Genomic DNA, 16,178 nt, shown 5'->3' with positions numbered 1-16,178 from the left:
ATAGCAGGACATTTATTTTGCCCTTCCTCAGCTGGGACGCTCTCAGTGAAAACCAGACAAAGGAACTGATACAGGCTGTGGAAAGAAGATCTGTCTAAACATAAGAGCCCTAGTCAGTGAAGCAGAGTTGTTAGCAATCATTACCTTTCTGGAATGCTATCAAAAATAAATGCAAACTGTCCTTTATGTCATTTTGAAGACTTCAACAAGTTAAATTTATCCTGTCAAAAACTGCATATTATCTGACAGTATATCTTTGCCATGTATAGTGTTAACTATATCATGGTTTTTATAAATTCAAATACTCTGTAGGTAGTATCTAAACCATTTTGTACTCATTCATATATTACAGGTGATATCAAAACCTGTGACATCAAAACTTAGATCTTGGATGTGCTTCTTGGTATAATAAACCTTGATCATCTTTATTATTAGGATCCATTTTAGGGCAACAAGATTGTAGGATTAGTTATGAGGTCACTTAAGATTCTTCTCTCAGGGCTTTTTGTTTGTTTCTCTTTTTAAAGAAAAGAGGGATGGTTGAGGAGTATAAACCAGAATCTAAAATTGAAATAAGACAGCTAAATATATATTTGTGCATGCTATGCATGTGTATATTTACATATATGTCATAGAATACAATATAGTAAATAAAGTTTTCATCTATAAGGTATATACTACACCATACACATCTTAAGGTTGGCTGTGTGTCTATTGGCCTTGTATCCCAGTGCCTAGCTAGCTTGAAGCACATAATAGATGCTCAATAGATGTTCAGTAACTACAAGAGAACCAAAACATGTAGAACCATAGACAGTAATAATGTTAGAACCAAACCAGAGCTTAGATATGGAAGATCTTTATTTCCAAATGAGAAATAGTCTCCTGCAGGCTACTAACCTGCCCATGCGTTCAGGCAGGCAACTTAGGTTTCCTAATTCACTCTAACACTCTATACAAGACACTTCTGTAAAATCAAATAAATAGGTATTCTATTTAAAAGCAGTTGAGGGTAATAACTTTAAGATAAATATCCCTTTGGGAAATCTGAATTAATTTTTATCATTCAGGCATGTCATTATTTCCCTCTTAAAGGGTATTATTAAAATTATTTTAAAATTAACAAGATTACTAGTAAATAATCGTATAGCTTAAAAAGTTTAAACAATGAGATATTAATCCATTTTTTGTGATATGTTAACATCTCTTTATTGAAATAATGACAAATAAATGAGGCTCAGTAGAAACTATACATTTTGGTTTAAAAATTTATCCACCAAGGACTCTCCTGGTGGCGCAGTGGTTAAGAATCCGCCTGCCAATGTAGGGGACATGGTTTCGAGCCCTGGTCTGGGAAGATCCTACATGCCGTGGAGCAACTAAGCCCGTGCGCCACAACTACTGAGCCTACAATCTAGAGCCCGCAAGTCACAACTACTGAAGCTCGCATGCCACAACTACTGAAGCCCGCGTGCCACAACTACTGAAGCCCTCGCTCCTAGATCCCATGCTCCACAGCAAGAGAAGCCACCGCAATGAGAAGCCCGTTCACCACAATAAGCAGTAGCCCCCACTCACCACAACTAGAGAAAAGCCCATGCACAGCAACGAAGACCCAACAGAGCCAAAAATTAATTAATTTATTTATTTTTTTTAAAAAAAGTTATCCACCTATAAATGAACTCTTAATATTCTGAAATATGATTTAACTAAGGAACTTTATTTTTTAATAGAGTTACATGATCTTGTTTCCTCATGAAAGCAACAGGTTTTTCAATAAAATTAGTATGCCTACTTCTTTTCTTATCCTAACATCAATGTAGTTTTCAACCATCGTCTACAGCTGTATCATAGGCTTCAGGATTTTAAACAAAATTCTTAATTCCTTTGTACAAAACAACGTATTTCTGACAGCTTTAGCACTAGTATTAGAAACAAATTCTAGAAAACTCTGTAGCTATATGTGATAATGTCATTATTACTGTTTCCAAGTGGTAATGGTTGTGATTATTAAGAAACTAAACATTTTCAGACAACCAAAATATTTGAGGTTCATATCCCTAGGCTGGTAGACCCCTACTTCTTCTCCAGACCTATCCTGTCAGTCTTCTGGAGTAGTTGTCAAAGCTCCTCAGGTGGTTGGCATCCACCATGCCAGGTTCTAGGATCAGTGAGGGCAGAGACTGGGACCCACTCTTTCACTGTTATATCCCTAATTTTTAGCCCAGAATGTGATGTGCAGAAGTTGTTCAATAAATGTTTGTGGAATGAATGAATCAATGGATAATCAATTCTGAAATGGAAGATCAGGGTTGATATCAATCTCTCTCTTTTTGATATAGGTGGGAATAAAAATCATCTGGAGCAGACAGAAGGAAGACCAAACTAGGCATCCCAGAAAAATGTTCATCTCTTGACGCTGCCCTACTTTTCTGTGTTGCAGGACTTCTTGGCCCTGCCAAGAGAGATGCATGGCTGCAGTTGAGGGCTGAGATTGAAGGTCTGACGGACTCCTGGCTAACAAATGCACTTAAATCTTTATCAATTATTAGTACTAGGTAAGCGGTATTGTTGCAGTTTCTATATTTATTGTATTGAAGATGTAGTTCTAATAGCATAGCATATATCAAAATGTTTTAATTCCCAGATTTGTTTTAGAGTTTGAAGGGACCTAAAATTCACTCTGTGTGTGTGTGTGTGTGTGTGTGTGTCTGTGTGTGTGTGTGTCTGTGTGTATGTGTGTGTCTGTGTGTGTGTGCGTGTGTGTGTGTGTGTTTGGGGATGGAGGATGGGGGTTGCTGCTTCTCAGAATAACTGGGAGATCCATCTCTTTACCGTTCTCTCCTCATGACCCCTGATAAACCCCATGGGAATGTCATTTGACTTTCAAATTTAGAAAAAGCCCTCTGTTGGTGACAAAGTACAGAAGATGATGGCAAAAAAACACAATACTGTTTATACAATTAGTGCATGTTTTTAAGTCTTTTATGCCATTGTAGAGAATATACGTAATTTGAACACATCAAAAAAAAGCAAGAGAAAGCTCCTGAAAAACTTGTAACCTTTGTGTTGTTTAGTTCAAACGGTGAAATGCTGACTTGTTAGTGTAGATAATAGAACTGAATTGACATAACTAGTTGTGTACCATGTGCCATAAATGCTAATTAATAATATAAATCCGGAACATGATAGCTAGTAGGGTGGGAATGAATCTTTGTTCTATCCTATTCCTTAGTTTTATTTCTGTGTTGGATGAATAAATAAAATCATGCTTAGCAAATGTGTGGGTAACACAAAATTCAGAGAAGAGCTAATATTTGGACTGATTGAATCAAGATACAGAGAAACCTTAGCAGGGTAAAAGGAGCGTCTAATCAGAACATGGAAGTAAACGAGTGTGTCCCAAATCCCTCACGTGGCTTTTAACCACGTAGCATGACAAGCCACTGCATTTATAGCAGAGTCTCTAAATGGAGAGGGGAGGGGGCAGTAGATTCCTGGGTCAGGCTGGGGAAGCAGAACAGAGTACTTTGCTCAGTTCTGGGCACCTCATTCCAGCAGGGGCTGTGACATATTTGTAGCATCTTGTGTCCAGCAAAGTGGCCAGAAGAGTTTAGGCTATGGAAACTACAGAAAAGGAACAGTCAGAGGGAGGAACCGAGGAGTTTAATCTGAAGAAGAGCCGTGTATGGAACAAGGTTACCAATTTCAACTACTTGAGATGCTGGGCTGGAAATAAATTACATTTCTCTCTGCATCTATGAAGGAGAGAGTTGGTCCCGACGAGTAGGAAGCCGGGGAAGGGAGGTTCTGGCTCCATGTGGGAAGAATTGTCTGACAATTAAAGCTGTTTTAAAATGGGACTTGCTGCCTTGTGAGCTCTGTGCAGTCACAGAGACATGGAGACCAAAGGGCAAGAAAGCTGGGATGTGAGGACAACAGCCCCTAAAATCGTGTGTAAAATGTAGAAGGTGCTTTCATTATTTTTAAAGAGGTCTCCTAGGTAGTTAAACACCAAAGGGTATTACATTACATTGTATGTGTTACATTATTACATTATCTATGTGTAGCCATCGTATATTATATATAGATTATTATTAAACACACAGGTATGTGATATAAATAACTAACTAACTAAATAAATGTATGACAAGGAAATGAAGGGGAAAAATAAATCATTATACATTGAAGTTTTAAGTACCATGAAAGTTGCCAAGTTATCCACATCTATTACCTTATTGGTAAATTTCACAAAGTCTGTCAGAAAAGCAGATGTTTACACCAAACACTGCTGAATTATATATCAGAGCCTGTAGCAAAGTGTGTACCCTGTGACTGTAATTCCTCTTCTAGGAATGTAGTCAAAGGACATAATCATATGCATAGGAAAAGTTTATATGTAAGATAGCATTGTTTATGATACTGAGAAATCAAAACCATCTAAGTGACTAAGCTTAACTTTAAAAAATGGTGGTGCAGCCACAAGATAGAGTAGTTTGCATACATTATGTTTTGTTGGAGGGGGAGAATGATGGACAATATGACATATATAAATAGGCTTATGATAAAAACAAATGAAAAAAGTAAGATGTAAGATTACACATACAGTATGATCCTAATGGGAAAACAACCTACATGCAAACTGAAAATCTGAAAATAAATGCACAAAATGGGGACAGCAGTTATCATCTCTGGATGGTTAAATAATTGGTGCTTTTCATTTTCTTCTTTATATTCGTCTGCATTTTACAAGTCTATATATGCAATTTATAAATGTATGCAATGTTTGTAACTGAAAATTACAGTGCATTATAAATTGCATATAAATATATGCAATGTTTGTAATTTATTTATTAGATTTCAAAACCACATCTATAAATTTAAAAAGCCCGTGCTATCTTTTATTCTACCGTGTTTTCATTCTGTAACACTCATCTATATATGACATTGAATAACATCTTATTTTGATGAAATATGATGTAGAACCTTGTGTCACAATACAGTAATGTGTTTGTGTATTATTCTTAGTAGTCTGCCATTATTTGGGGAAGTTTTGTCTGATCAAAGGCAAGTCACTTTCTAGCTTTTTTTTTTTATTAGTAAAATTTATTATTGTATTCATGATACTTATTAAACTTCTACCTCTAGAAGTCTTTGTTTCTTTGTCCCATATAAATTGATAACCTCATCATTTGGTCTATGGAGATAATTTAGAAATGAAAATGTTTTAAAAGGCTATCATTATAAAGGTTTTATAATTGTTTTTAAATAAATTGTAGTCTTCTTTACACATGATATGTCTAAAGAATATAAAGCATAATATGAAGAGTACTGGGGGCTAAACATACACATACCTATAAGAATTTAGCACTCAACTTGTCCTTCTAAGTTGCCCTTGAGACCAGTTTTCTGAAAATCAGTCTGCAGAATTCTAGAGAATATTGTATCAGCCCTTACAAATATGTATTAAAGGCTCATGATACAAAATATCTAGTAGAGAAAGGTGCATAGCTATATGCCTTCTGATTCCCAGTTTCAGGTGTGTGGTTTGAGCCCCTCCAGACGGGACAGCTCAATTTCCCTGTAATCCAGAAGGAAGGGCCACAGTCCATTCTTTTCCCTGACTCAGGCTAACAGTCTCCCCTCTCTTGGTGTTTCCTTTATCTCACCTTCCCGCTGCACCCTCACCCCCCATCCTGTCTACTGTGAAAGAAACAGATGTAAGTTGCAGAGTGGGAGATTCTCACTCTCAAAGGGTAAGGCCTTAGTAGATGGATTAAAACAAGGCCCATTAAATGCAGTTTGCCCTTGGTTGTTAGAAAGAGATTCAGGAACTCAATCCCTTCCGTTCTAAATAAGAATCCTCTCTATTTTTACTTCTTCAGGATGCACCATTTGTCAGTACCTTGATTGGGACTTTCTGGGCTGTTTCTTGCACAAAATCTAAAAACTCCTCTTACACATCCCATCACCTCCTCCCTTCCTGTGTCCTCTACTTTCCCAGGCTGTAAAAACTCTGGGACATGGAGTCCTATCACCCTAAAAACTACCTTACCTGCCTCAAATAACAAAGCCCCTTGTGACTCTTTGTATATGTGCAAATTTTATGAAAACTGCTGATGTGCATACTTGTAAAACTCAGAGGTAAGCCATGCCCCCTTTAATAATCTTTCCATGATTGCCGCTGGCCGAGGTAGGTATCCTGTGAGGTTCCACAGGGACCTGAGGAGATCTTAGTTATAGAACACATTTCTTATCCGCAGGGGTCTATTTACTTGTCTCCCTCCCTGTCTAGCTTGTGATCTGGGTAGGAGGGAAAACTTATTTTCCTTCACTTCCTTCATTTTGGGATGTATTTCTGGCATCTGGCATTGCGCCTACCAGGTGATAGGTACCATAAACAGCTGTTGAATATTGAAAGGGTAGGTTATCAGGGACTGTTCATTATGGAATTGAAAGACTGCAGGATAATTTAAAATTTGTACTGTTAGACGTTATCTAGTATTAGAAAACAAAAATGCCTGTTTCCTCCTCATCTTAGGAGTAACTGCGTAAATGTCTTGGTAACAACAACCCAGCTGATCCCAGCACTTGCGAAGGTTCTACTCTATAGTTTAGGAGGTGCTTTTCCCATTGAGAATATTTACAGTGCAACTAAAATAGGTAAGAAAATTATTTCTAACTCCGTGTGAAATACGTTCGTATCTGTGTTTTGGGGGATTTTCTTAATGTGTGTCTACACATGATTCCCTCTTTCATCAATTTTGCTATAAGAATATCAAGCAAATTTGAATAGAGCTCAAATAGCAAAGTCCCCTGCAACTCTTTGAGCATGTGCAAACTTTTTGAAAACTGTTGCCTATGAAATTCTGAACTCGGTATCTGGATAGCTCTGACTTTTTATATATACCTATACATTTATATTATATTTGTATTTCATTATGGCACATGTTATCTAAATAATATACAGTGCCTTTAGCCATAGTATTTAATATTTTACCTAACATGGTATATGGTATTACATCCTTGCATATGCAATAATCTAGATCTAAGATAAAGTACTGTTTTGGCATTATAAGGGAGTGTCAGATGGATTGAACTAGTAACCTTAATTCCAGGGAAAAAAAAAATTCATGAGTCAGAAAACATAATTGGAGCATTCATAACATATGAATGGCTGCAAATCCACATTTCCAGAAACGTTCAGTAGCAATCAAAGAACTACAGCCTTGTTTATTTAGATCATAGCTATCTATGGAGCCATCTTTGACTTTAAGTACCTTTCACAGGCTCTAAGACTTCTAAGAAACTTTCAAAAACAAAAGCTCATCAACTTCTGCCATCTTGAAAGAGTTAAAAGAAAACAACTCATGTATTCTGTTGTCTGTCAAGGAAATGCCTGGGGAAATAGATGGGTTGTACAATGTGCCCTGAAGGTCAACAAACAGGCTCTGGCGGCTTGACAAGCGTTCGGAATCCTAAAATCCCCTACCAGAAATAACCTGCCCTGGGCCTTGCAGAGTTCTGATATTGGCACAGGCAAAAAGAGCCCCCAGCTACAGCTGTTTGGGGAGTATAGTTAAAGAGAGGCAAGCTTTCATAAAGTAAATTCCTCATTGTCCTAAGCACTGCCATTCAGAGCCCTGGTACCAATCCCATTCATTTTTTATATAAGTATATTTATGCTAGCAGGATTAATACATCGAACCTGATTTTGCTTTTTGACAAATCAAGTAGTTTTACACAAGCATAAACATTTCCTCTAGTAAGGACAACATTCTTTCTTATTGGCCAAATTGTTCCTTATCTTTAATCTGAAAAAAAATCATTTTTATTTTTCCCTTTAAGCTAGTATTTTTTGGAGTTCTGAACTATCAGAGTAAGAAAAAGTGAAAAAGAAACCATGACTGAATGAACATGCTGGGAATGAAATTCAGAGAATAATGCCAATGTTGTAAAAACAAAGAACATGTAAAAATTCTGTGGTGTTATTCCCATAGTGCGATCAGAGGATACTAGTGTCACCAGTGCTGTGGCCCAAGCAAACAGCACCCTTAGTACAATTAATCTGAGCAGACTAGCTCCCAGCCACTTGAAGAAAGGAATTGTTTATCAAGATAAATCCATATCTTAGTATTTCCTCTTTCGTTCTAGGTGAACCTTCAGTTTTTCACAGTAATAATTTTAGCTGACTTGTCTATACTAATTAAAACAAACTAGATAAAATGTAGAATTACACAAAGAAATGTAAAAACTGATAGTTGCTTGTAAAGTTGTTCCTATAGCCTTTTGATGGACTGAAAGATATAAAAGAGATATAAATTTTTTTTTTCCAATTAGATACTTAGCCCTACTGACTTTTTTTGGAGTGTGAAATACATTCATTTAATAATCTGTCTTAAGTAAAGACTTAGAGTATTCAACCATATTTGTTGATTTCATAAACCCAGAGTTTGCAAGCAAGTTTAAGTGATTGATGTTCAAGAGAAAGTAACTTAACACTTTATGAATCTTTAGGTTAATGAATGCAATGGCTGGAAGAATAAGCAGTGCATTGTTTTTCAGGCAAGGAAAGCTGTTTTGAGCGTATAGTGTCCAGATTTGGCACTAACATAACTTATGTTGTGATTGGAGATGGCCGAGATGAGGAGCATGCCGCTAACCAGGTAACTTCACTCTGAACTTTATCTTGTTTATCTTCCAGGAAAAGAAAGTTGCTTTGAACGAATAATGCAAAGGTTTGGCAGAAAAGTAGTATATGTTGTAATTGGGGATGGTGTAGAAGAAGAACAGGCAGCAAAAAAGGTAACCTGTTTCAAACAATGTTGGTGTGATACTTCTAATGCAAGCTTTTTTGTTTGCATTCCTGTAGTTTGGCCCAATGGCAGCTTGACAAATGATTTAAATTTATAGATGCAAAGCAGTAAGAGCATGAGAAGGTCAGTACTTACATTCAAATAAACCATTTGGAGTCTAGCATTTTTTTTGCCTGAAACTTCATAGGAAATATAGGAACATTTAGTTACATTTATTTGTGTGTGTGCTTATGTGTGTGTGTGTGTGTGTGTGTGTGTGTGTGTAATACACACAGATATAAGAAAGATGGGGGAAAAAAAACGTTTTTGAGCACATGAAGTTCAACAAGATTAAAGACACTTAACGAGCTCCATAGAAAGCCGTGTGAGTGGCTTAGTTCTTACCCTTTTCCCATCCATCCTCTATGCCATGTGGTCCTTGCGAGTGCCTAGTAGTAATTGTGCCCCATGATGATAAATCTGAGGGTAGCTTTAATAGATGAAGAAGAAAACTTACTAGAGAAGTTAATAAATGCTATTGGAGTGGGATATATTATTCAAATCCTCTTGTGCCAACTTGTTATGGAGACTTAGAGGCAATGTCCCTTACATCTTCTAGAAGAGTGTTATTTGTTTTGGTGAGTCATTGGTACTTGATTGAAGCCAAGCAGCTGGCTTTGAATATATTCAGAAGATCTCATAGGCCCTAGGTATTTAAATCAGCCTTTTCATCTGGCCCATATTTCTGAAAAAATTAAGGCAATTAAAAAACCATTAACTGGTTGGTCCAACATCAAAAGGAGAATGATATCAAGATTGGCCCCAGATACCAGACTATCGATCAACACAACATTGAGATCTACTGCTTCCTTCACTGATTGATAGCAGAATATCATCTAGCCAGGATTAAAGTGATATAATTTATAAAACAAAGCAAAATGATGAATAAGTATTGTTGAATAATGACATGTCAGCATATATTGTTTTACATAGAAAGAATATTGTCTTTATTATCCTGAGGAGATTTCAAATAATCATCGGATAAAGCCTTCACTAAACACTTGCATGTGCTGGAGTGTTTATCTGATTTCTGTCCCCCCTCGCCCTCCCCCCGAAGAAAAACAACATAAACAGTTTCCTAGGAAAGTTTATAGTGATACTAGAAAGGTAAAAGACATGATTTATGTTTGTGGTCAATTCAAATCAAGCAAAATGGAGAAAAAGAAGGAGCTTCCACTTTAGAAGGTTTGGTGACGCGTTGGAAGCCATACTTGAAATATTCCATGCTTTTCCATAACATTAAGAGAGTTGTTTCAGACTCATCCTCCCACAGTGCCCCTCCGTCTTAATTAGCAGTGTCAGTGACCCAAGCTGACGACCACTTGAAATCCTTCCGGTTGCACACAGTTGAAATATCTTCTGGAGTTTGTCAGTGTCCTGAGTCCTTGTTGTTTCAATTTTTCATATTGGCATCGTAATTACACACAACAAAGAGCGGTCAGTGCAGCCACCATAGCAAGCATTTTACATGTCTTTTAGCCTATGTGAAATTCACACACATCTAGGTCAGGACCAATCAAATTCGCTTTTCCAAACCAGAAATGGTATATGCCTTTGAAAATTAAAATTTATAAAGTCAACCCCATTTATGCGTGGCGTGAAAACTAGACTTGGTATACCAGTTGTTAACACCTTCGGCTTTAAACCCAAAACTTCAGGAGAAAAAGGCATGACTCCAAGTGGATAAGAACCTTGGTTAGAATGCTATTTCCAAATGGTTGTTTATGTAGGTACAGTTTTGGTGATGGTGAAGGCTTATAATTCTATTTTGAAACACAGGTGGTTGGTTTCTCTAGTATCCGGAATGCATGCTCTTCTTTGGATGTAGCTGTAATCGCATGTGCAAAAATATAAAGTACTATTTTGCTATTACAAATAGATCTGAGCTGAATTTTTAAAAAGTTACTTCTAGGTGAATTTTGTGCTTTAATTTGACCCAAAAGCATAGTTTGTTTTGTAAATCTAAGAAGAAATTTCAAAGTTGACAACTGAACTCCCCTATAGAAATATATGATGTGAGCTATATTTGTAATTTTAAATTTTTTGGAAGCTGTGTTTAAAAAAAATTAAAAAGAGAGACAGGTAGAATTAGTTCTAATGATATACCAATATACTCAAAATATTATTGTCTAAACACCTAATAAGTATAAAAACTATTCATGTGATATTTACATTTTTAAAACAATTCTAAGTCTCCGAAATTCAGTGTGTATTTTGAACTGGACTTGCCACATTTTGAGAGCTCAATAACCATATTGGGCTAGTGGCTACCATATTGGGCAGTAAAAAACTATATAACAATAGAGATTATTATTTTAATTATTCATTTTTATAATAAAGTGTCTTTTCCATGTTACATATAATATACATATATTTCCATTTTACATGCAAATATATAGTCTACAAGATGTGATCAGCCCAAACTTACAAATAAAGTTTTGGTTTTGTTAATTGCTATAGTGCATTATTTCCTTTTTTTCATTATTGTCCACAATGAAGTATTTTTAGACATTTTTTTTCCTAATTACAACCATTCATGAAATTTTAATACCACGCATATACCATTACTGGTATAGCTTTGGAGAGCCACAAACCATTGTAATATCTAAGAATTTTTTCCCCACAAAAACTCATTTTTGTCCCCGTAAGGGGGTGATATCTCCCCCTTGAGCATGCATGCTGGAGTGCTTTCCCTCAATCCCACACCAAGGAAATAAATCAGGTCAACTCTGCTGGCTTAAATTATTACTTACCCCAGACAAGTAAGAAACTTGATCATCCCCACATTTTCTTCTACCTTATATAGTCCAGCTTCAAATTATATTTTAATGTAGAAAGGAATTCACCCTCTTCCTCTCAAATGGACAAAAAGCCTTGGATTTAGGAAGTTTGTCATTTTTTCTGAGAGATGGACCTTAAGGAGTGACGTAGTAAGTAAAATTTGTTTTCCTCCAGCCACGTAGGATTTTGACGCTCAGCTTGCTTTCCCGGATGCTGAGATTAGTAATGACACTTTCCAAAATAAATATTAAACTACTTAAGAAATCTCATTACTTTCTTTTATTATCATTAAAATCCAGTTCAGATCTATTTCTCTATTATTTTGACAATACCACATTGATGCTACCAAACCTTCAAATATGATCGTCCCTCCCTTAAACTCCCTCCCTTGAACTTGGGTGAACTACACTTCCTTGTGCGGACCGCTGCTTCACTGAGATAATAGTTATGCTCTCTCTCCATCCCTTCCCCTTCTCTCTCCCATCCCTCCCTCTCTTAACCACACAGCACAATATGCCCTTTTGGAGGATATCAAGTCATTCAGACCTCTTGGCTCTACATCAAGCACTGGAATTAGAGTATTTGTAACTGTGTTCTCTAGCTGGAGATCCGTTTTTTTTTTTGTTTTTTTTTTTTTAATATTTCAAGTACACTGAATTTTTATGTGTGATTCAATGCCTCTGGCTTTACACATATAAATTGTCTTAAAGGATGAAATCATATTTGGAATGAGAATTCCAGAATGAAGAATTCAGATTGCTGAATGGAATTAAACTTTAGTGCTACAGAAAGGAAGCTCTATGGTCTTATATTTACAACACTTTAATGGTTTAAAAAAAAAATCTGTGGAGGTTGCTGGTACACACCGAATGAGTCCTAACTGGAAGTAACAGCTTTAGCAAAGAGCTCTCACCCTGGCAAAGCACCAACACAGGCTCCGTCTGACAAGGTTCAACAACATTCCTCAAAATGGGAGATCTTCTCAGCCCTGAGGTTTGAATCTGACTTTAGCCTACCTAGCCCAGAAAATCTGAATTGGAATGCACTCAGACTGTGTAAGGACAGTCCTATCTAGACCTGTAATTTGTGTAAATTATTGATGAAAGTAATTTACTGTGACTTTATTAGCAGCTGACTTTGAAAGTGGATGCAATTTTTCTTTCATTTGTCGGGGAGGGTAGCGGGAGGGGAAATGGGAATCTAATCATGTCTCTTTTTTTAAGTTTGGCAAACAGAATGTTCATACTGATGTGTTGTGCCTTAAAGACAAGACAGCATTTGTGTGTTACAATGTAACTTTGGTTAAAATCTCTGTAGATAATGAAAAACAAAAACCTTTGTGATCATTCTTAAGATGACCAAATTTAAAATTCAAGCTATCAAAGCTTCATAATGCATCAGCAAGAAACTGAGTATTTGTTGCAATAAGAAAACAATAATAATAAAGGAAAGCTTGTGTTTTATTTGGGTTCTTAATAATTCCAATAATTGTATGAGGCAACTATTGGTGCATCCAACCAGAAGCAGAAGGTTTGGGAAAGATTGTGGGACCTTTACTTAGAAAGTGAAGTGTATGTTGAAACCTCGAGTACCCTTTCTACAGTTTTACTGGAGAAAACTAAGAGCCATATTCATGATGACCTATACTGTTTGGAGTCTGACTCGTTGATACGTCAAAGTTGTATAGAAGAAAATATACTGATGAAAATCATAAGCAAATATCACCCAAACTTTCTTAAAATATGCATGAACATGGCTTAAAATTCACATTGGGTGAACAGGGCTTAAAATAAAGCTAAGTGCATTTATTCCCAATGCCATTGCAAAAATGAAGTGTCATCAGTAGTGGAAGGTGAATGCCCCAGACGGTTTCTAAGGAAAGAAGTGAATCAATGGAAATTTTACCTAGACTATCATCATAAAATAAATGAACAAGTGAGCCAGATCTTGGCAGCGTTACTGAAGTTACAACGGTGAAATAGTATCTGGTTCTCTGTCTTAACACATCCATCCAGTCTCTCTCCATTACAGACCCGCGTACCTTAGTTTCTGGCCGTACCATTACTGCACAATGGACTTCATTCATTGCAAGGAGAGCCTGTCATCGTTGTGTTTGCATGTTTTTTTTTCTTGGTGTGTAGCCCATGTTAGGAACACGATACAGGTTCTCCTGTCATTTCGTATGACATGATTTCCCTTGTGGAAATTTAAGACTTCAAGATCTAGGAGTGTTTTAATGGTGTCTACACCTGCAGTTCTGTGTTTAAAATGTCACAATGCAGAACTTGCCATCCAGCTACTAAGCAGTGCTCCTAACCAGAGACTGGTCCATGATAATCCATCATCTGAGGCTTCGGTGGCTCCCAAAAGATTGGTGCTTTGTACACTGATCACAACATTTGCTATGGAAATGTGATTTTATTTTCCAAGCTATAAACCTGTATTTCTTTACTGTACACTAAGGCCATGTTTACATTGGGCAGAAAGAGATTGAGACCCTATTTTGCAGATTTTAAGATTGTGGTTTCATCACACGTAGACCTTAATCTTAATCTTTAAATTTTGTAGCTTTTGGCTACCTCTGCACCAAGTACTCTTGCAGATAGATTAAGGTTGGAATACTTAATAATAATAATAATAATAAATCTTACATTTCTATTGGCCTTTAGCTTGAAAACAGTAGTTTTAAAAAATTAAAGAGCTGCATTGATTATCAGTACATAATTCTATTTTGTGCACTAAAACCTTAAATATTTATTACTGTGAACAAAACAAAATTATCTTTACTGTAGAGCCAGGTTCTTTAAATGATAGAATTTTGGCATTACATCGAAATTTTTCACTCTTTTTTTCATATCAAACAGGCAAGGCTTCTTATGCTGCTAAAACTGCAGGTACAGAAAGGAACACCCCTTTACAGGGCAAAGAGAAGAGTCGCTGATTACATCAGCAGTGCTATGTCCCACAGACCTCTTCTCCGATGATGATGTGTTCAGAAGAGGCTGCCAGCCTAAAACCTAAATGCTAGGTTGTTGGAGAACAGCTCGTCTGGTACCACCGTGGTGCAGGCCAGTGAGCCCACATCACAGTTTGTCCTGTGACTTTGAGCATGCTCAGGCTAGAACGCTTCTCTTCCCCCCCTTAGGAACCCAAGATCCTATTCCTTTCTGATCTTAAAAACAAAAGATAAACCAACAAACAAAAAAGCCCCTTTGGAAGTTGCCATGTTCTGTTGACATATAGGATATTGTGCCTTATTATAAACCAATTTGAAAATGTTTTGTCACGGACATGGGTGTTTGGTTCCTATATGTGCAAACTTGTGGTATCGCCGGGACAGGTCACCACCTTGTGTTGCACCTGAAGAATAGCAAAACAGGTGGCCCAGCTACAATAGTGTCACAGACAAGATGAAGTCATTACACCCTGCAAAGATTTGTAAATCAAATTCAGAGACAAAAAAATATTTTAGGATCATGGAATTTGTGCACAAAAAGTAGATAACACTCTAAAAATGTGTTTTCCCTTAGTCTCTGGTGAGCTAAGATTCAAAATAGTGTCAACAGCATGCTCAGTATGAAGGTTTTTGGGGTTTTTTTTTTAATGCACATTTGTTTATGACAAGCCTGCATTCTCAGTGAATATGGCATTTAGTATCTCTTTTAAAAACAAACAAGCATCTTGAGCCAAAGTTGCATTTTTGACTCCCAACTATGGTAGCATTATGGAAATCTAACAAAGTCAAGGGTTTCTGTTACGTATTAGTAAAGTATAGATTATTGGGGCCTACATAATTTAAAGAAATGTAAATTAATATTAAAAGCTTGTAAAAATATGTATATCTTTACTATTTCTCAATAAATACCTTTGGAAATGATTTCGTTTTCTTCACCCTCCATGTCGTAGAGTTTCTGTTGTGTGTATTAAGCTTGATTCTAAATAACGTGAAATTTGTATTTAGGCTTCTTGCTGTCTTCTTACCTTCCCTTGTTTGTGCCTAAATTGCATAGTTTGCAGTTAAGGCAAGCTGAGCTGCCACACAGTAAAATGTCACTAATTAAGACTAAAAGTGGGCTGATGTACTGAAAAAGATGTGAGTACCTAGTTTTTTACATACAGGTAGTTATGTTAAAGTATAATGCATAATGTAGTCACTAGAGACAGTGACTACATTAGTGATAGATGTATCGTTAGTGATAAAATAATACCATTTAGAATATTTAAAGCAAGTTCCCTTTAGATGAATATGGGACATGGTTTATAAGTAGCTTCCAAGAGTGATAAAGGAATGTTTTTCTGAAACAGATATAACAGCTCCTTTATTATCTTGTGTATAGTATTGATTTACTTGCAAGTCTATTGTTCAAATGCAAACCAAAGCGAAATTTCAGACCAAGCTCTTTCACAACTTTTTAAAACATCACCCTCCAAGTTGATGAGTAGGTCCTTAGCTCTAAAACTGCAGATGCTCATCCAACACTTCTGTCATTTCCCTGCTTTACTGTTAAATAATACTTAGTCCTTATACTTATCCAACATGAC

At 36.4% G+C, this 16,178-nt stretch overlaps 1 protein-coding gene across 11 annotated transcripts in view; it reads left to right on the top strand.

Annotated features, from left to right (window-relative positions):
- Positions 1–15,513, top strand: part of EYA4 (EYA transcriptional coactivator and phosphatase 4) — a 299,220-nt gene extending 283,707 nt beyond the window's left edge. For 7 of the 11 annotated variants that reach the window (XM_060167382.1, XM_060167383.1, XM_060167380.1 and 4 more), the window contains 4 exons: positions 2,444–2,558; positions 6,542–6,663; positions 8,705–8,805; positions 12,144–15,513. In XM_060167382.1, coding sequence (XP_060023365.1) covers positions 2,444–2,558; positions 6,542–6,663; positions 8,705–8,805; positions 12,144–12,224 — 419 coding nt within the window. In that variant the 3' untranslated portion in view covers positions 12,225–15,513. Of the gene's footprint in view, positions 1–2,443; positions 2,559–6,541; positions 6,664–8,565; positions 8,667–8,704; positions 8,806–12,081 lie in introns of all 11 variants that reach the window. The other 4 variants (XM_060167381.1, XM_060167387.1, XM_060167391.1 and 1 more) reach the window with 2 other exon arrangements.
- The last annotated feature ends 665 nt before the right edge of the window (positions 15,514–16,178 follow it).

This window comes from Lagenorhynchus albirostris, chromosome 12 (genome assembly GCF_949774975.1).
Source record: "Lagenorhynchus albirostris chromosome 12, mLagAlb1.1, whole genome shotgun sequence".
Taxonomy (NCBI): domain Eukaryota; kingdom Metazoa; phylum Chordata; class Mammalia; order Artiodactyla; family Delphinidae; genus Lagenorhynchus; species Lagenorhynchus albirostris.
Note: the sequence above shows the minus strand (reverse complement) of the source record. Positions and strands in the feature narration are given on the sequence as shown.